The following is a 20,156-nucleotide window of genomic DNA, read 5'->3' on the forward strand; positions in this document are numbered from 1 at the left end:
TACTTTTATTTTAAAATTGCTTCTCATGGATCTCAAAGTAAAATTGTTTCTATTTACACCAATGTATTCCTGTTGCATAATCTGCACGAAGGCCACAGTCATCTTCAGACACGAGCTGATTTTACATAGATTTGAAACTTTAAGTCATTTCAAAATTCAGTCTCTACAGAGGAACATATTGTAATTAGGTTATTCCATCACACAGGACCAATGACTTTAAACAACAGTATTTTTGGCTATGTAATGGAAAATATAATTTTTACTACTTCACTTCTATTTCCAAAACATAGGCTTTTTAACAAAATGTAAGCCTGAGACAAAAGGGGTAGCAGCAACACAGATGTAAAATTAATTTTAAAAAGGAGGAAAATTATGGTGAATTCTTTATGGACCCAAGGAATGTAAGCAGTGCTACTCACCAGGGTGAAGGGTCTAGGCCTGAAACGTCAGCTTTTGTGCTCCTGAGATGCTGCTTGGCCTGCTGTGTTCATCCAGCCTCACATTTTATTATCTTGGATTCTCCAGTATCTGCAGTTCCCACTATCTCTGATACTAGAACCAGTTCTATTTTTAAATGTACTTTTAATATCTGGGACTTGGAGATACAGGGAACAATTTCAAAATTTGCATTGATGCAAAACTAGTAAGTATAATAAACAGTAAGGAAAATAGTAATAGCTACACAAATACTGTAGCAACAACAGCAGACCTGAGATTGGGAAATGTGCATTAGAAATGATGCCCACATCCTGCACCCTATTTCTGGTTACAGCAGCAGTGCAAGCGGGAGTTTGGACCAGGGGCCTGTCGGGAAGCCGGTGAGTCAGAGATTACCTCGAGCGTCAGAACCTTCCATTTCCGGTTGCAGCAGCGGCACCTTGGAGCAGAGGTTTCTGGGAAGGGAGGGACCTTTCTTTCATCCCTCTGCTATGTAAGTGATCGTTGTCTAAGGTAGGTGAGCTTGCAGCATGGATAGGTACCTGGGACTTCGATGTTGTGGCCATTTTGGAGACATGGATAGAGCAGGGTCAGGAATGGATGTTGTAGGTTCCAGGGTTTAGATCTTTCATTAAGATCAGGGAAGGTGGTAAAAGAGGGGAAGGTGTGGCTTTGTTTGTCAAGGACAGTATCACGGTGGCTGAAAGAACTTTTGATGAGGACTCATCTACTGAGGTGGTATGGGCTGAGGTCAGAAACAGGACTGGAGAGGTAACACTGCTGGGAGTTTTTTATAGGCCTCCGCAAAGTTCCAGGGATGTGGAGGAGAGGATCGGCAAAACTATTCTGGGCAGGAGTGAAAGGAACAGGGTGGTCATTGTGGGAGACTTTAACTTCCCTAACATTGCCTGGAAATGCTACAGCTCTAGTACGTCGGATGGATCAGTTTTTGTCCAATGTGTGGAGAAGGGTTTCCTGACTCAGTATGTCGAAGGGCCGACAAGAGGGGAGGCCACACTGGATCTGGTACTTGGTAATGAACGAGACTAGGTGTTTGATTTAGTGGTAGGTGAGCACTTTGGAGAGAGTGACCATAATTCGGTTAAGTTTACTTTAGCAATGGAAATGGATAGGGACATGTCACAGGGCAAGAGTTATAGATGGGAGAAGGGCAATTATAATGCGATTAGGCAAGACTTAGGAGGCATAGAATGGGCTAGCAAAATGCAGGGGATGGGGACAATCGAAATGTGGAGCTGGTTGAAGGAACAGATATTGTGTGTCCTTGATGGGTATGTCCCTGTCAGGCAGGGAGGAAGTGATAAGGTAAGGGAACCGTGGTTTACCAAAGAAATTGTATCGCTTATTAAGCAGAAGAGGGAGGCTTATGTGACGATGAGACGAGATAGTTCAGATGAGGCGATGGAGAGTTACAGATTAGCCAGGAAGGATTTAAAGAGAGAGTTAAGAGGAGCAAGAAGGGGACATGAGCAGACATTAGCAGGTAGAATAAAGGAGAACCCTAAAGCTTTCTATAGGTATGTGAAGAATAAGAGGATGACTAGGGTAGGAATAGGGCCAGTCAAAGACAGAAGTGGGAAGTTGTGTGTGGACCCTGTGGAGATCGGAGAGGTGCTAAATGATTATTTCTCATCTGTTTTCACTGAGGAACAGGAGAATATTGTAGAGGTGACGACTGAGTGATGGATAACTAGAATTGAAAGGATTAAGGTTAGTAAGGAGGAGGTGTTATCATTTCTAGAAGGTGTGAAGGTAGATAAATCCCCTGGGCCAGATGGGATTGTCTGGGAAGCTAGGGAGGAGGTGGCAGAGCCGTTGGCCTTGATCTTTGAGTCCTCATTGTCTACAGGTTTAGTACCAGAGGACTGGAGGATTGCAAATGTTGTGCCCTTGTTCAAGAAGAGCAGTAAGAATGACCCAGGTAATTATAGACCTGTGAGCCTTATGTCGGTGGCAGGAAAAGTTTTGGAAAGGATTATAAGAGATTGGATTTATAATCATCTAGCAAGCAACAATTTGATTGGAGATAGTCAGCATGGATTCGTTAAGGAAATAGGGAAATCCCCGACAATTACAGACCAGTAAGTCTCACGTCTGTCGTCTGCAAGGTGTTAGAAAGAATTCTGAGGGATAGGATTTATGACCATCTGGAAGAGCATGGCTTGATTAAATGCAGTCAACACGGCTTTGTGAGGGGCAGATCATGCCTCACAAACCTTATCGAGTTCTTTGAGGATGTGACTAGAAAAGTTGATGAGGGTCGAGCTGTGGATGTGGTGTTTATGGATTTCAGTAAGGCATTTGATAAGGTTCCCCATGGTAGGCTCATTCAGAAGGTTAGGAGGAATGGGATACAGGGGAACTTAGCTGTCTGGATACAGAATTGGCTGGCCAACAGAAGACAGCGAGTGGTAGTAGAATGAAAATATTTTGCCTGGAAGTCAGTGGTGAGTGGTGTTCCACAGGGCTCTGTCCTTGGGGCTCTACTGTTTGTAATTTTTATTAATGACTTGGGTGAGGGGATTGAAGGATGGGTCAGCAAGTTTGCAGATGACACGAAGGTTGGAGGTGTTGTTGACAGTATAGAGGGCTGTTGTAGGCTGCAGCGGGACATTGACAGGATGCAGAGATGGGCTGAGAGGTGGCAGATGGAGTTCAACCTGGATAAATGCGAGGTGATGCATTTTGGAAGGTCGAATTTGAAAGCTGAGTCCAGGATTAAGGATAGGATTCTTGGCAGTGTGGAGGAACAGAGGGATCTTGGTGTGTAGATACATAGATCCCTTAAAATGGCCACCCAAGTGAACAGGGTTGTTAACAAAGCATATGGTGTTTTGGCTTTCATTAACAGGGGGATTGAGTTTAAGAGTCATGAGATCTTGTTGCAGCTCTATAAAACTTTGGTTAGACCGCACTTGGAATACTGTGTCCAGTTCTGGTCGCCGTATTATAGGAAAGATGTGGATGCTTTGGAGAGGGTTCAGAGGAGGTTTACCAGGATGCTGCCTGGACTGGAGGGCTTATCTTATGAAGAGAGGTTGACTGAGCTCGGACTCTTTTCATTGGAGAAAAGGAGGAGGAGAGGGGACCTAATTGAGGTATACAAGATAATGAGAGGCATAGATAGAGTTGATAGCCAGAGACTATTTCCCAGGGCAGAAAAGGCTAACATGAGGGGTCATAGTTTTAAGCTGGTTGGAGGAAAGTATAGAGGGGATGTCAGAGGCGGGTTCTTTACACAGATAGCTGTGAGAGCATGGAATGCGTTGCCAGCAGCAGTTGTGGTAGCAAGGTCATTGGGGACATTTAAGAGACAGCTGGACATGCATATGGTCACAGAAATTTGAGGCTGCATACATGAGGATCAATGGTCGGCACAACATTGTGGGCTGAAGGGCCTGTTCTGTGCTGTACTGTTCTATGTTCTGTGTTCTATGTTCTATGTTCTATGTGACCAAGCATGTGGGTGAGGGTAGGGCAGTTGACATGGTGTACATGGACTTCAGTAAAGCCTTTGATAAGTCTCCACATTGTAGGCTATTGGAGAAAATACAGAGGCACTGGATTGAGGGAGATTTAGCAGTTTGGATTAGAAACTGGCTTTCTGTAAGAAGGCAACGAGTGGTGGTTGATGGAAAATATTCAGCCTGGAGTCCGGTTACTCGTGGTGTGCCTCAAGGATCTGTTTTGGGACCACTGCTGTATGTCATTTTTATAAATGACTTGGACGCAGGCACAGGTGGATGGGTTAGTAAGTTTGCAGATGACACTAAAGTCGGTGAAGTGGTGGACAGTATGGAAGAATGTTGCAGGTTGCAGGGACACTTGGATAAACTGCAGAATTGGGCCGAAAAGTGGCAAATGGAGTTTAATACGGATAAATGTGAGGTGATTCACTTTGGGAGGAATAATAGGAAGGCAGAATACCGGGTCAATGGAAAGATTCTTGGTAGTGTGGATGTGCCGAGGGATCTTGGTGTCCATGTACATAGATCCCTGAAAGTTGCCACCCAAGTTGATAGTGCTGTTAAGAAGGCTTATGGTGTGTTAGGTTTTATTGGTAGAGGAATTGAGTTCCAGTGCCATGATGTCATGCTGCAACTGTACAAAACGCTAGTGCAGCCTCATTTGGAATATTGCATGCAGTCTGGTCACCCCATTACAGGAAGGATGTGGAAGCATTGGAAAAGGTGCAGAGGAGATTTACCAGGATGTTGCCTGGTCTGAAGCACAGGCCCTATGAAGAAAGGCTGAGGGACTTGGGTCTGTTCTCATTGGACAGAAGGAGGTTAAGAGGGGATTTAATAGAGACATACAAGATGATCAGAGGATTAGATAGGGTGGACAGTAAGACTCTTTTTCTGAGGATGATGACTTCAGCTTGTACAAGGGGGTATAGCTACAAATTGAGGGGCGATAGATTTAAGACAGACGTCAGAGGCAGGTTCTATATTCAGAGAATGGTAAGGGCGTGGAAGGCCCTGCCTGCCAATGTAGTTAACTCAGCCACATTAGGGGCATTTAAACAGTCCTTGGATAAGCACATGGATAATGATGGGATAGTGTCGGGGGATGGGCTTAGATTAGTTCACAGGCCGGCCCAACATCGTGGGCAAAAGGGCCTGTTCTGCACTGTATTGTTTTATGTTCTATGTTCTATTAAAAAACTGCCAGCGCTATTTTCTCGTGAACAGAATATTAAAAAGAGATTTGATGGTGGTGTTCATAGTGATGAGAGGTCTGGCCAGAGTGGTTAGAGGGAAACGTCTGCTTGGTAGACCTCTCCGAACTTGGTAACACTGCTTTAAGGTAATATTTAAAAACTAATTCATGAGGCGTGTGTGACACTGATTGGGCTGGCACTTATTGCCCATTCTTAATTTACCCCGAGAAGATATTTGTGAGCTGCCTTCTTGAACTGGTACAGTCTATTTGGTTTGGATAGATCACAATGCTGTTAGGGAGAATGTTTCAAAGCCCTGTAACTGTGATGCTGTCGAAATGGCAATATATTTCCAAGTCTGGATAGTGTGTGTCTTACTGGGTAACCTGCAGGTGGTAGTGTTCCATCCTCCACAGCCTTCTCCAGAACAGGGATCTCAGAGGACGGTTCTCAGGGCAGTAGCTCTTGCGGGTCCTTCTCCTGGTGGTAGCTGGGGTTAGCTCCTGGGGCGAATCACTCTCTCAGGTCCCTCTCCCGAGGGTAGCTGTGGGGATAGATGTCTTCGGTGAAGTTGGGGCCAGCCATTATATTAATTGCGGGTCTCTTCACGCTAAATCTGCCACTTTGCCATTATGTTGCTGCTGTTCCCTTTGAGGCAGTAGGGTTCCTGATAGTTGAGTATGTGTCAATGTACTTTGACTGAAGTTGAATGTCCAATATCTGTCTGAATGAATATTGATTGAAATTGAATGTCTTGGTATCTGTATAGGCACCATAATATCTGGGTTGGGGTAGGCTAAAGGGTAAAGGTTAGTTTTAGTCTAGAGTGTTTGGCCTGGTTAATTGGTCTTTTGGAGTTGAGGTGTGAATTGGATTTTTGGGCTGTACAATGGTTCCAAGCAGCTATCTCTGTCTGTGTAATTTTCCCAGAGAATCTGCCTTCTTATTTTAACTTTTACAAATTATTTACAAAGTCCAGGATTTTGGTCCAGTATTTCAGGATATGGAGATTTTTTTCTCAATACTGCACAGTCCCCATTTTTCTTCTGATTTAGAACAACTGTCTAACTTCATACGTTTAACTTGCTTCTCAAGGTTCAAACATTTTCTATCTCCCTTCAAAAACTTGTTTTAGACAAACAATTCAATCCAGTAAAATCTTAAACAGCTAATGTGAGAAATACTTGCGTTGATCCAACAAATGAAGTTACACGGATCAATTTGAAAGCACAATCAAATTTGAATACTTAATTAATTTAAAATCTAAACTCTAAAATTGTAGTATTTAGGTGTATATCAATGATTAATGTATAAGTATTTTTGTAGCCATGGTGATTTTCAGAACATAGTATAAGAGAGACTTCCTGTAGAGTAATGGAGCATTGTTTTCGTTGTGTGGGTTTTACCAGTGAATAGAGTAAACAGTTGTACATTAAATTTAGTGTTGAAAATCCAGAATTTTTTCTGGCTTGAGGGAAACATCTGTAGTTTGAAGAAAGTCCTTTTGGTTTCAAGTTTGCAAAAGTCTTAGCAGAAACTTGATGTATTAAACAGTTGCTCCTGAAGAAGGGAGCTAGTTTAGAACCCATTTTAAAAATTGATTAGGAACATAGGAATTAGCAGCGAGAGGAAGCAATTCCACCATTTGAGCCCACTCCATCATTTAACATGATCATGGCCAATCTTATCCTGGTCTCAACTCCACTTTCCTGTCATAGCCCTTTATTCAGTTTTTCATCAGAAATACATCTATTCCTTCCTTTGAATATCCTGATTGATTCTGCTTCCACTGCAGTCTGGGGCAGTGAGTTCCACAGATTCACAACTCTCTGAGAGCAGTAGTTTCTCCTTTATCTCAGTTTTAAACCTACCTCCTCTGACCCTATACCTATGATCCTCTTGTTTGAGACTGTCCCACAAGGTGGAGGAACATTTGCTCAATGTCCACTTTTATCAATCCTCTTTAGCATTTTATATACGTCAATCAGACTGCTCCTATCATTCTTCTGAACTCCAGTGAGTACAAGCTCAAGCTATTCAACTGCTCTTCATACAAAAGCACTTTCATCCTTGGAATCATCCTGGTGAACCTCCTCTGAACTTCTTCTACTGCCACCACATCCTTTCTCAAATAAGGAGATCAAAACTGGACATAATATTATAGATATGATCTCACCAATGCTTTTTATAATTGTAACAATACTTCTTTACTTTTATAATCCAGTCCTTTTGCAATTAATGCCAGGATTCCATTTGCCTTTCTTATTATATGTTGACCCTACATGCCCACTTCCTGTAATTCATGCACAAAAAAACGTCCAGATCCTTCTGCATTGACACACTTTGAATCTGCTTCCCATTTAAATAATTATTTAACTTTTTGTTTTGCCTTAATGTCTGTAGTTTGCAAGTTTCAAATCAGAAGGTTTGGTTAAAATTCTGGTGAGCTTATTTGAAGCTGAGAAAATCTAAGCTCAGTTTGATTCAAATTTAAAGAAGAAAATGTCAGATTCTGAAGATGGGGAATTGAAGCCATAATTAGGTAAAGTCTTACAGAAATGACAGCAAATGTAATCATTTCTGGTGTGAGAATAAATTGTTTTGAAATCACTACGTTTACGTTATACATAAATATTTTGGTTTATTCTATTTAATCTTCATTTCTTTTGTGTAATGAACTTGCTTTATTGTTGAACCTGAATTTGCAGCATGGTGTGTTGAGCTTCGGTAAAAGACTATTTCATTATTACCAATAAAACAAAATATGATCTATCAAACTAGATTTTAGTTTGGGATCTGGCTTGTCCAGTAATAACACCAACTGTCGTCTGAATACCAAATTGAGAGTAGACTACACAATGCATACACTAACAGAGAAGTATTGAAAACATCAAGGTTAAATCTGAGAGATAATGGAAATGCTTAAAATAAGAATACTTTATTTCTGTTTTATTTATATGAAAGAACATAATTTTTAACAGTGAAGAATCAGAATACTCCAGATGATAAAACATTTGCCAAATGCCACAACCAAACTGTATGTACACTGCCCAAATTCAGTAGATGATGATTCTTAACCATGGTCTTTCAGAAAGTCTTTGTGTGTCACATGGAACTAAGAATTTTAATAGTAGTGCATTATTAAAAATTTAAGTTTATTATTTAAAACCTGTACAAGCTTGCATTCTGAAAGACAGGTGGAAAATTTTTGTCTGGTCTGAACATAAACTATTAATCCCAGAAACCAAATGCAGTGAGTCATTGTGGCCAAATACAAAGGAAAAATCAGCCTCTTCAACATAAACCAGAGCATGTACATCATCTGCAACAGCATGTCCTACTTTTTAAAAAATCGCACCAGTACAAGAAGTCTATTCCTGGAGTTCCGCTCCACCCAAAAAACCTTTCCATAATACTTTTCAACACTCAGGTGCTTTTTCCTTAACTTGAATTTTTATGGTCATAAAATCACCAATGCACTATTCAGGCATTGAGATATCATACACATTACTCTACATAATATGGATGAATGCCTAAGCCCGAAAGTTTTAAAATTGTAAAATTTGAGAATGTCTGTTCCATGGCACACAATTGTCAGGTTTTTTTCAAATTTTTTAGAGCAATCCTTTCATTTTTCTTTGAATTTTAGCCTCAATATGAAGCCATTATCCCCTAAGTGCTTTGTAACTGGTAACTATTTCCGCAAGAACAAATACGCTCTCACCGATAGTATCATCAAGACAGCTACTACCACCCTAAAGCAGATAAAACATAACCCACAAGTGAGGAAAAGTGAGTGAAAAGGAGCAGGAGGTGAACACAACAAATGGAAACATATTCCAATGATGTGGCTGGCACAGGTCTCCAGTGGATAGTGGAAGCAGATTGTCACATAAAATTTTAGTCCAAGTTGTCATCTTGACAGCCACTGGCAAAGGACGGACATCTATCCCTTTAGATGCAAGTCCTACTCTAACAGATGGCACCATTCTGTGCAGAATCCTGAGACACTCTCAAGTCTGTAGTGCCAAGGCCCCTCAATCATCTGGAGGAAATGACATCAAGGACAATAGGCGAGGTGAATCTACTCTGCATCCTCAAAGGGAACCTCTGCTTTGGCTTCTCCATGTGAAGATAGTTCAGAAGGCGCTGGATGTTGTTGCCGGGATTCAACGATGTAGATACAAGTACTTCAGCCCATATACTGTTTAATACCTGATTAATGCAATTGTCCCTTGCAGGGCCTTGCATTGCTCACAAGTGGAGCCTGCTCCCTCAGGCAGAAAAAAAATACATTTAATCAACCTATTCCAGGACTGATGGTAGCCACTTCTCATTTCCATTGCATATTTGCAATTCAGATGGGGATAGAAGGCACCTTGGGACAATCAGAGGCTCAGGTTTTCATTCTCGGTGACACTTCTGTTCTTTGTATTTCCTGTCAACAGCATCATATCTGAGTTTCCACACATTCCCACTCATCTCTTTTATTTAAGATTTCATCTCCTCGATTTACCCCAAACCCTGACTTACACATTAGTTATGCCAATTATCATGAGGCGCTATGTCCCCATCAAAAATAGTGTGACCCTCGATGACCCCCTCCTATCAGAACTGCTCTGGTGAAGGGCCACAAAACTCAAAATGTTATCTCTGTTCGTCTCTCAATAGATGCTGCCAGTCCTGCTGAGTTTCTCCAGCACTTTGTGTTCTTTATTAAGAAGAGAAAGCAGGCTACTAGCTGGCCAGGAAACCAAGAGCTATTTTTCAACAGGAAAGCATATAGATCATAATTATGCAACATCTATACCAGTTCCAATTGTGACCAGTATTGCAGAATCATGGATCAGTGTATGAGCTGAGAAACAGCTAATTATTCTAGCATCCCAGCTGTGTGTTCTGGTACCACTGAATCCGGAGCTTTTGTTGAGCCATTCATCTCTGCTGCTGCTCTGCTTTGGAGCAATACTTTGGAATCCTACCCTCCATAAATATAAGCTCATCCAAAACTTGGCTAGAGGTTTCCTAACTCACAACAGGTCCTGTTCTCCCATCATCCGTGTTCACCGGTGACATTCTGATTTTAGAATTCTCATTTTTGTGGTAAATTCCTTCCATGGCCTTGTCCTATGTTTTGTCTAGAATTTCTTCCAGTCCCAGAACATTACAAGACACTTGTGTTTCTCCAGGTCTTGTCTCTTGTGCATTAATTCTGATTATAAAAGTAATTGTAATCAAGTTTCAAATAGAAGTCAATGATGCTGCAGGTTTACAAGGCATTGGTTAACTCTCTCTTAAGTATTATGCTCACTATTGGTCTTCCTATTTCTTAAGGGAGAGATAGCAATGCATTGCAGGCAGTTCAGAGGAATGTTTATCAGACAAATACCCAGAAGGGGCAAGTTGTGTTATGAGGAAAAGGTAGACAGGCTAAGCTTCTATCTTTTGGAGTTTATAAGAGTAAGGCAACTTAACTGAAACATCCAAGATCCTGAGGGGATATGGCAGGGAATGTCAAGAGGATGTTTCCTCTGATGGGAAGAATCCAAAATGGGTGGTCATTGTTTTAAATTAGGCATCATTCACTTCAGACAGAGTTAAGTTTCTCTCATAAGGTTGAACGTCTTGGAGTTCTTTTCAAAAGGCAATGAAGGCAAAGAGAGAGAGAGATTCTTGATAAGTAAGGGGGTGTGAAATGTTCTTGGGGAGGAACATGGAGGAGCATAGAGTTGAGGTCAACATCAGATCAGCCATGACCTCATGATTTTATTGAATATGGAGTAGACTGAAAGGGAAGAGTAACCTACTAATTTGCGTGTTGTTCATGTCTCAAGTTTTAATCAGTCCACCATTAGCAGTCATGCATTCCACTGCTAGTGTTGTAGGCTTTGAAATTCCCTCAAAGCAACTCCTTTCTCTCTTTCCCTCGTACTTATTTTAAGATAGGCTTTCCTCATCATTCTAATATGGTGCAATATCTAATTTTGTTTGTAATGCTCGTGTGAAGAAACTTGGAATGTTTTACCACATTAAAGGAGCTATATAAATTTAAGTTGTTGCTGAAGCTTGAGAGTCACGAATATCCTACTGTGCCTTCAAATAGGGGAAGATATGAAGACTGCTGAAGAATGAAGAAATCACAGATGCCCTGAATAGCATGCAAACAAATACAGGATGATTTGTTTTTGTGATTTTGATGCCGTCTTCACAACCAATGTAAGTTCTTCCTACGTTTAAGCATTTCAGTTGCAATGTGGAGACCAGTAATTCATTTCTGACTCCCTCAGTTGTTGTGAAAACATCTTAGACCCTCTTGCTGGTGTTTCCCTTTCAATGGAAAAGGGAATAGGATTCTAAAGTACAAATGTAAGATTTTCTTTGATGCACACACCAGTTACACACTGTGGCAGATTTTCCCAGCATATACAAGGAAATATTCATATGAACATCCATACCCTTCTTATCTTTAGAGGACAGAGTAAAGGAATTTCAGTCAAGGTGACCCTTAAATCAGCCAATCAGGAATTACAGTGTTCTGTCACACCACCTCCAGAATTGGTGGGCCCATCTGATAAAGTGACTGACATGCTCATCAGATTGAAGGCTGGAGGGTAGAGTTACAGCTTCATCATAACTTGATCAATCGCATTACAGTGCATGAGAAGAGGAGTCACTGGGACCAGGCCATTCTTCAGCTTTCCTGGATGCCACTTCCCTATCAGCTGTTAGGGGGAGTATAGATATTTAGACTTTATGGGTTATATTATCCTTCCATACTAGAAGTAGAAGGCAGGTTTCAACTTTGTATAGAGTGATCCTTATGCAGCTAAGAGTCTAGTGTCTATGGGCATCTGTATAAACAGGAGAACATGTTAATGAAACCATTCTAAGAATGTCTCTGGAGGACTTAGTCTAGGACTGGCAGCAATATCCAGAATGAGATTGATTGTTTCCTCCCTGGCTGCATGAAGGAGAACTTAACACATTGAACTTTGACACAGAAGGACTTTCTTATTTGCTGTGTATGGAGGAAGATTGAAATGTGGTTAAGAGGATACTGAGAGTACAATGCTTTAGAGTTTTGCTTCAGCGTAGTAATTAAGGCAAATCTCTCCTTGTGTTACTTAAGTAAAACAAGCATAAAAACCCATTTTCAGCTTCCAACCATCGACTATTTAAAATGACAACACAGTGATACAAAGAGATGGAAATACTGAATAGTAGAGGGCTAAAAATTTGAAATGAAATCCATTTCTGTTACTTTCAAACAGTTTTGAGAATTTCCTAATAGCTAAGTGTTGCTTCGCATTTCAGCTGCTATCACAGTTTGCTTGGGGTGGAGGGGTTATTATGGTGGTGAGATGGCAGTATCTTGGACATCTTTGACATTGCAGACACACAGACACCATTGGTATCATTATTAAGAGGGACCCAGGTTTGACAATTTTAATATAACCAGCAATAGCTGTTTGATATTTCCAACCAACTTTAACCTCACTGATCAAACATGAACATAAACAGGTAGACTTCCAACTACAACATATCTTATTTAATACATGACAAGACCAAGGACTGGTCCCCTTCAAAGACAAGATACTCTCATAAGGTCCAGTTTATTATGGGAAACTGTAAAGAGCATTACAAATACAAATGAGCTTGTTGGTTGATATATGTTGTATAGTAAAATGGCTGATGAATACAAATCACACTTTCTATCATACTTATAGTTTGCAAATCACCATCAATAAAACATGCCACACATTATGCTACGATTATTGTTTGTACTAACTCAACATTTAAAATGCTAAAAGTAAGATGGGTCAGAATATTGGCGATTTACACTGCAGAATTTCTCCACCAAGCTGCAGACACAGAGATGTGTTAATTCTTTATGAATCCTTTGAACTGTAAAAAAGATATTTGGTATTATTCAAAAGTCAAATATTTAAGGATTCTGCAGCTCATAGAAACCAAACAGTTTGATATACACACAATTAAATGTAAAACCTAATCCATATAAAGCAACAATGGAGATGATGTATGTGATCTCTCCTTTTTTTTAAGAACATAACAAGGAACACAAGCAGGAATGTGGGGCTACTTGAGTTCTCTCTGCCATTCAATATGATCAATGATCTCATCAGGTCTATTTCTCCACCTTCTGCTCATATCCTTTCATTCTCAATATCCAAATATCTATGAATCTCAGCTTAAAATTTAAGCATCTACAACCCTCTTGGGTAGACAGTTCCCAAAGATTCACAGTAATTTGAGTGAATAAATTTCTCATCTGATCAAACTTCACCTGAGACTGTGTCCTTACGCTCGCTATTTCATTCAGGGAAAACAACGCCTCAGTGTCAACCTCATCAGTCACTGCAGAGTCTGATATGCTTTAAAGAAGTACTTATAAACTTCATGGATAACCCCTTATCCATGGCCCCTGTCTTATGAAACACTTCTGTGTCATTTTCAATGCAAATGCATCTGTCCTTAAATATAGGGACTAAAAGCTAAGGAGAAGCATGTGGTATGGTGATAATGTCACTAGACTAGTAATTCAAAACCTCAGGCCAATTGTCTGACACCGTCGGTTTAAATCCATTGTGGCATATAGTGAAATGCGAATTCAATCTTTCTTTAAAAAACTCAAATAAAAAATAGTTAATTGTTGATTGTTTATAAAAGCTAATCTGTTTTACCAATATCTTTTGGGGAAGGAAATCTGCTATCCCACCTGATCTGGCCTACATGTGACCCAGATCCACAACAATGTGGATGACTCTTAACAGCCTTCTGAAAAGTTAGGGATAGGCAATAAATACTGCCTTACCCGCTGGCACCCATAACTACGAACACACAGTTGTAAAGGTCAGAATGGCATTCATCTTCCTTATTGCTTGCTGTACTTATATACTAATTTACTGTGTTTCTGCGCATTATTTACAAGTTCTGCACTTTTATCAAAAAATATTTTTCTATTCATACCAACAAAATGGATAACTTCACATTTTCAAACATTATACTGCTTTTGCTATTTTGCTGTTAACTCAATTAATGTGTCTTTATATTTTTGAAGCCTCTTTGTATCCTCTTCGCGGCTAAGAGCAGGTTTGAACTTGATAGGTAAGGCACAATTTTTCAGAGGGAAATCACAGTCTTGGATACAGTTCCAGAACACTTTTGGAGGAGTCGAGGTGCCCTTTGCATTGTTAAAAATAGATACAAATGTGTGTCTGAAATAACTAATGAACGCTATCAAACTCATCGAAATTATGCTCAGAGTACTGAATAAGTACCACCCAAATTGTTAGCAAAATTGTCAAAAGAAATAGTTGAAAATGACTGCTAAAGCATTTGAAACTTGCTATTTAAATATTTTAAAACTGTCTGGGCTATTAAAAATACTTGTTTTGTCACTCCATCCATAGATTAATGTGATTAAATGAGGGCTGCATGACTGATTTAACACCTTTCAATATTACAGCAAGATGCCTGTCATTTCAAAGTTTGATTGACAGTTGTAAGTAGTGAATAGCAGTTTCAAAGGGGTTTTTAATACAGGATCAAATAAAGTTAAATATAGTTTTTTTAAAATCAGAGAGTTTTTTATTGTTGATGTTGTGAATTCATCAAAAGAAGAATTTTATCTCATCTCAGCTTGGGACTGAGGTTTGCCCATGACAGATTCTGGATGAGTTGGCATGTTAAATTACATTTGCTAAATGGCAGGGATTTGGCATGATTTGGCAAGAAGTTGGCATTGGGGTCATAAAGGTCTCTGGGCGTTGGTGGATAAACATTGGTTTGCCTGGAGGATATGATGAGCCATGGGCAGTGGGGGAAGAGCAAAATGGTTAACGTGGGTTGGCATGGAGGGGATTTTTGAATACATTAAGGTAAAGGATGGGGTGTGAGCTTTCTTTCTGTTGTTTTACTGCTTTTTAAAAATCTTCGATAAAGAGTCTTCTACTGAGCCTGCTTCTACACCCAGCAGAATAGACCATGTTTTCAAAGTCACCCCATGCCTTGGTTCTCCCTCCCCACTATCCAGGACCAAAATTCTAATGTTTTAGGGGAATGCATTTTTTTCCGATACTGGGTTTGTAGAGCTGTAAATCCCAGTTCTGAAAAGTCAGGCTTTTGTCTGTTAAATTATTACAAAACCCTTTCTCTCTTGATACTAACTTTCTTAAATTCCTCAACCTTAACACTAAGTTATCCCCGATTTCTGGAATGTAATTTATGATGTGCAACTATGAAGAATTGTATAAAATATTTTTAACAAATCCACATTTTCTTCAGTCCCCTCATTAATTTGTCCTATCTATACCTGTAAATTTAGTAAGGGGAGGTTGTGTCTGGCAAACCTGTTAGAATTCTTTGAAGAGGTAACAAGTAGGTTAGATCAGGGAAACCCAGTGGATGTTATCTATCTAGACTTCCAAAAGGCCTTTGATAAGGTGCCTCACGGGAGGCTGCTGAGCAAGGTGAGGGCCCATGGTGTTTGAGATGAGCTACTGGCTTGGACTGAGAATTGGCTGTCTGACAGAAAGCAGAGAGTTGGGATAAAAGGCACTTTTTCGGAATGGCAACCAGTGACGAGTGGTGTCCCACAGGGTTCAGTGTTGGGGCCGCAGCTGTTCGCCTTATATATTAATGATCTAGATGAAGGGACTGGGGGCATTCTGGTGAAATTTGCCGATGATACAAAGATACATGGACAGGCAGGTAGTACTAAGGAGGTGGGAAAGCTGCAGAAAGATTTAGACAGTTTAGGAGAGCGGTTCAGGAAATGGCTGATGAAATTCAATGTGAGGTTTTGCACTTTGGAAAAAAGAATACAGGCATGGACTATTTTTGAAATGGTGAGAAAATTCGTAAAGCAGAAGTACAAAGGGATCTGGGAGTGTTGGTCCAGTATTATCTAAAAGTTAACTTGCAGGTAGGGTCAGTGATTAAGAAAGTGAATGTAATGTTGTCGTTTACTTCTAGAGGGTTGGAATATAAAAGCAGTGAAGTGCTTCTGAGGCTTTATAAAGCTCTAGTTAGGCCACATTTAGAATACTGTGTCCAATTTTGGGCCCTACACCTCAGGAAAGACATACTAGCCCTGGAGCGTGTCCAGCGGAGAGTCACACGGATGATCCCTGGAATGGTAGGTTTAACATATGATGAACGGCTAAGGAACTTGGGATTGCACTCATTAGAGTTTAGAAGGTTGAGGGGAGATCTTATAGAAACTTACAAGATAATGTATGGCTTAGAAAGGGTAGAGGCTGGGAAGCTGTTTCCATTAGGTGGGGAGACTAGGACCCATGGGCACAGCCTTAAAATTAGAGGGGGTCAATTTAAAACTGAAATGAGACGACATTTCTTCAGCCAGAGAGTGGTGGGCTTGTGGGATTCATTGCCACGGAGTGCAGTGGAGGCCGGGACGTTGGATGCCTTCAAGGCAGAGATCGACAAATTCTTGATCTCACAAGGAATCAAGGGCTATGGGGACAGTGCAGGGAAGTGGAGTTGAAATGCCCATCAGCCATGATTCAAATGGCAGAGTGGACTTGATGGGCTGAATGGCCTTACTTCCACTCCTATGTCTTATGGTCTTATGGTCTAAGGACAAACTTTTACTTCAGCTACTCACTTTCATAGATACTCATAAAATTTGTTTTCATGCTCCACCCTAATTTAGTCACATATTCTGTTTCTCCTCTTCTGTCAACTTTTGGAATTTTCTAAAAATGTTTCAAATCCTTAGGATTACCATTATTGCTTGTAACACATAAATGTTCTTCTTTTAATCTAATACGATCCTTGATTTCCCTTGTAAAGCATCAACAGTTCTTTCTAATTATTGTTCATTTATTTAATGCAATATCTTTGGTTGAACATTTTTAAATTACTTCTTTCAATGTTTGCCACCTTGTTTTGCTACTATTTCTTGTCTCTTTAACGAATCCATCTTAAACAGCCTCCCCCTAATACGTGTGTATTTAACATTATTCAAGCTTAGCTTTGTTTTTGGAACTGGAGTTTGATGCTCTCAGCTTTGGAATGAAATTCCTATTGTGTTATTGTTGCTTTTTGCCAGTGGATCTTTTACTGTGAGGTTAATCAATAAAGCTGCTTAATTAAACAATACAAGATCTAAAATTTTTATCCCTATTTATATTGTTCCAGGAAACTGATGTAAAAAATTCTATGAAGGTATCTTTTAGACCACTTTTACCAATTTGGTTGGTCCAGTCCAAGTAAATAATAAGCTTTATAATGATTATTACATTGCCTTTGTTATAATTTCAAATTATTTATTGCTCACTACTCTGCCCAATGGTATAATTACTGCTAGGAGGCCCATAAATATCGCCCTTTCTCACTAACATCAACTTTCTCACTATCATATGGCATAATTTATTATCAGGGCTGTTCTTATTTCTTTTCCATTCTGCCCATTATTTGAAATGTTGTGCACACTTGAATGTTCTTTCCCAACACTGGTAACATTGTAACCAAGATCCATAACAACTGAATTAACACAGATGAGATAAAAGTACCCAATTATATATCAATGTGTTGTGATTTTCAACACTGAAAAAATAAATCAATAACAGTCAAAAAGTCAAATTTTTTTGCAAGTTCATTTGTCGTCTATTAGCACAGCATGCTTTTATTTGGTTATTTGACTTAGTATTCTCAGATAAATGTCGTTGTATATAACTTTAGTCAGGTCATATTTGGAATATTGTGCACAGGTCTGGTCACAAAACTATCCAAAACACGTGGAAGCTTTAGAGAAGGTACAGAAAAGGTTTACCAGGATGTTGCCTGGCTTGGAGGGTATTAGCCATGAGGAGAGATCGGACAAACTTGGTTTGTTTTCACTTGTTAGGGTCCGAGAGTCGACCTGACCAAGGCTTACAAAATTGAGAAGCATGAATAGAATGGATAGTCACAGTCTTTCTCCGAGGATAGAAATGTCAATTATTAGGGGACATAGGTGTAAGGTGAAAGGGTGGAAGTTTAAAGGAGATACAACCGGCAAGACCTTTTTTTACACAAAAGTTGGTAAGAGCTTGGAATGCGCTGCCAAAAGAGGTGGTAAATGCAAATACTGTAGCAGCAATCAGGAGGCACCTTGACAGATACATGAACAGGCAGTGCATGAAGGGATAAGGACTGTACAGAGGCAATATGTTTTAGTTTTGAAAGGTGTAATGTCTCAGCTCAGGCTTGGTGGGCCAAAAAGTCTTTTCCTGGGCTGTACTGTTCTTTGTTCTTAAACTACACTGGGAGACTCAAGTAACGAAGGTAAAGTCAGGAGAACAGAGGGAATAATCAAGAAAACTTCTAATTGGTTTCAAACTTTGACCATTTCCAATACACCTGGGTTCTTTTTATGCTGTGCCCCCAAAACAGGAGCCAGCTGAACCCTAGTTTTATTTTTAGTTATTTAAAAAGCAGCTCATTGAACTCGTGATCCCTCTTGCGTTCTCAGTTGAAACACTAAACAGTGGCTTGTCTGTTTGCAAATATGAGAGAGAGAAAATTTGGAACAAATGTTAGTGTGCCTCTTCGAATGATCAAGGCAGGAAAGCATAGGTATTGATTCTGTGGGTTTTGAAATCTCACTGGAGTAAGGCGAAAGCAGGCCCATGCAAATGCACTTACTAACACCCCTACTCTGACACAGACTCAAAACTACAAACCCTAGATGACCAAGCATTCCTTCTCACTAAAGAAGTCCAGTTCAAGCTTAGTTATGGGACAAGATGGAACATTGATTCCTGGAAATTTCTTGCAGCTATTTGTAGCATAGTTCAATTTTATTAACAAATTTCATTTCTTTTTTCGAGCTATGTATTTTTTGTATAAGGTGTTATAAATGTTAGGACCAAAAAATGCATGACCTCATTCTTTTAATCCCTGCAGGCACTGTGGCTTTGTTGATGGGGCCAGCATTTATTGCCCAACACTTACAGAAAGTAGTGGACAGCTGTCTTCTTGAACCACTGCTGTCCATTTAGTGTAGATAGACCCACAATGCCATTATGGAGAGAGTTTTAGGATTTTGACCCAGCAATTATATGAAGGAATAGCAATATATTTCCAACTCAGGATGTTGAGTAGTTTGAAGGGGAACTTACAGTTATGTTGTTCCCTTGCCCCTGCTCCCCTTGACGACCTGGATGGTAGTTAGTGGTTGTGGATTTATAAGGTCAGAGATAATGGGAACTGCAGATGCTGGAGATTCCAAGATAATAAAATGTGAGGCTGGATGAACACAGCAGGCCAAGCAGCATCTCAGGAGCACAAAAGCTGACGTTTCGGGCCTAGACCCTTCATCAGAGAGGGGGATGGGGGGAGGGAACTGGAATAAATAGGGAGAGAGGGGGAGGCGGACTGAAGATGGAGAGTAAAGAAGATAGGTGGAGAGAGTGTAGGTGGGGAGGTAGGGAGGGAATAGGTCAGTCCAGGGAAGACGGACAGGTCAAGGAGGTGGGATGAGGTTAGTAGGTAGCTGGGGGTGCGGCTTGGGGTGGGAGGAAGGGATGGGTGAGAGGAAGAACCGGTTAGGGAGGCAGAGACAGGTTGGACTGGTTTTGGGATACAGTGGGTGGGGGGGAAGAGCTGGGCTGGTTGTGTGGTGCAGTGGGGGGAGGGGATGAACTGGGCTGGTTTAGGGATGCAGTAGGGGAAGGGGAGATTTTGAAACTGGTGAAGTCCACATTGATACCATATGGCTGCAGGGTTCCCAGGCGGAATATGAGTTGCTGTTCCTGCAACCTTCGGGTGGCATCATTGTGGCAGTGCAGGAGGCCCATGATGGACATGTCATCAAGAGAATGGGAGGGGGAGTGGAAATGGTTTGCGACTGGGAGGTGCAGTTGTTTGTTGCGAACTGTCAGTTCACCTGGGCCATCTCCAGCACATCCCTCACCTTCCTGGACCTCTCAGTCTCCATCTCAGGCAACCAGCTTGTAACTGATGTCCATTTCAAGCCTACCGACTCCCACAGCTACCTAGAATACAC

The 20,156-nt window shown here is 40.6% G+C and overlaps 1 protein-coding gene across 2 annotated transcripts in view; it reads right to left on the minus strand.

Annotated features, from left to right (window-relative positions):
- Positions 1–8,151: 8,151 nt before the first annotated feature.
- Positions 8,152–20,156, minus strand: part of ociad2 (OCIA domain containing 2) — a 30,252-nt gene continuing 18,247 nt past the window's right edge. For both annotated transcript variants that reach the window (XM_048542631.2, XM_048542622.2), the window contains one exon: positions 8,152–13,027. In XM_048542631.2, coding sequence (XP_048398588.1) covers positions 12,927–13,027 — 101 coding nt within the window. In that variant the 3' untranslated portion in view covers positions 8,152–12,926. The remainder of the gene's footprint in view (positions 13,028–20,156) is intronic.

The sequence above is a fragment of the Stegostoma tigrinum genome, chromosome 1 (genome assembly GCF_030684315.1).
Source record: "Stegostoma tigrinum isolate sSteTig4 chromosome 1, sSteTig4.hap1, whole genome shotgun sequence".
In the NCBI taxonomy this organism is placed as follows: domain Eukaryota; kingdom Metazoa; phylum Chordata; class Chondrichthyes; order Orectolobiformes; family Stegostomatidae; genus Stegostoma; species Stegostoma tigrinum.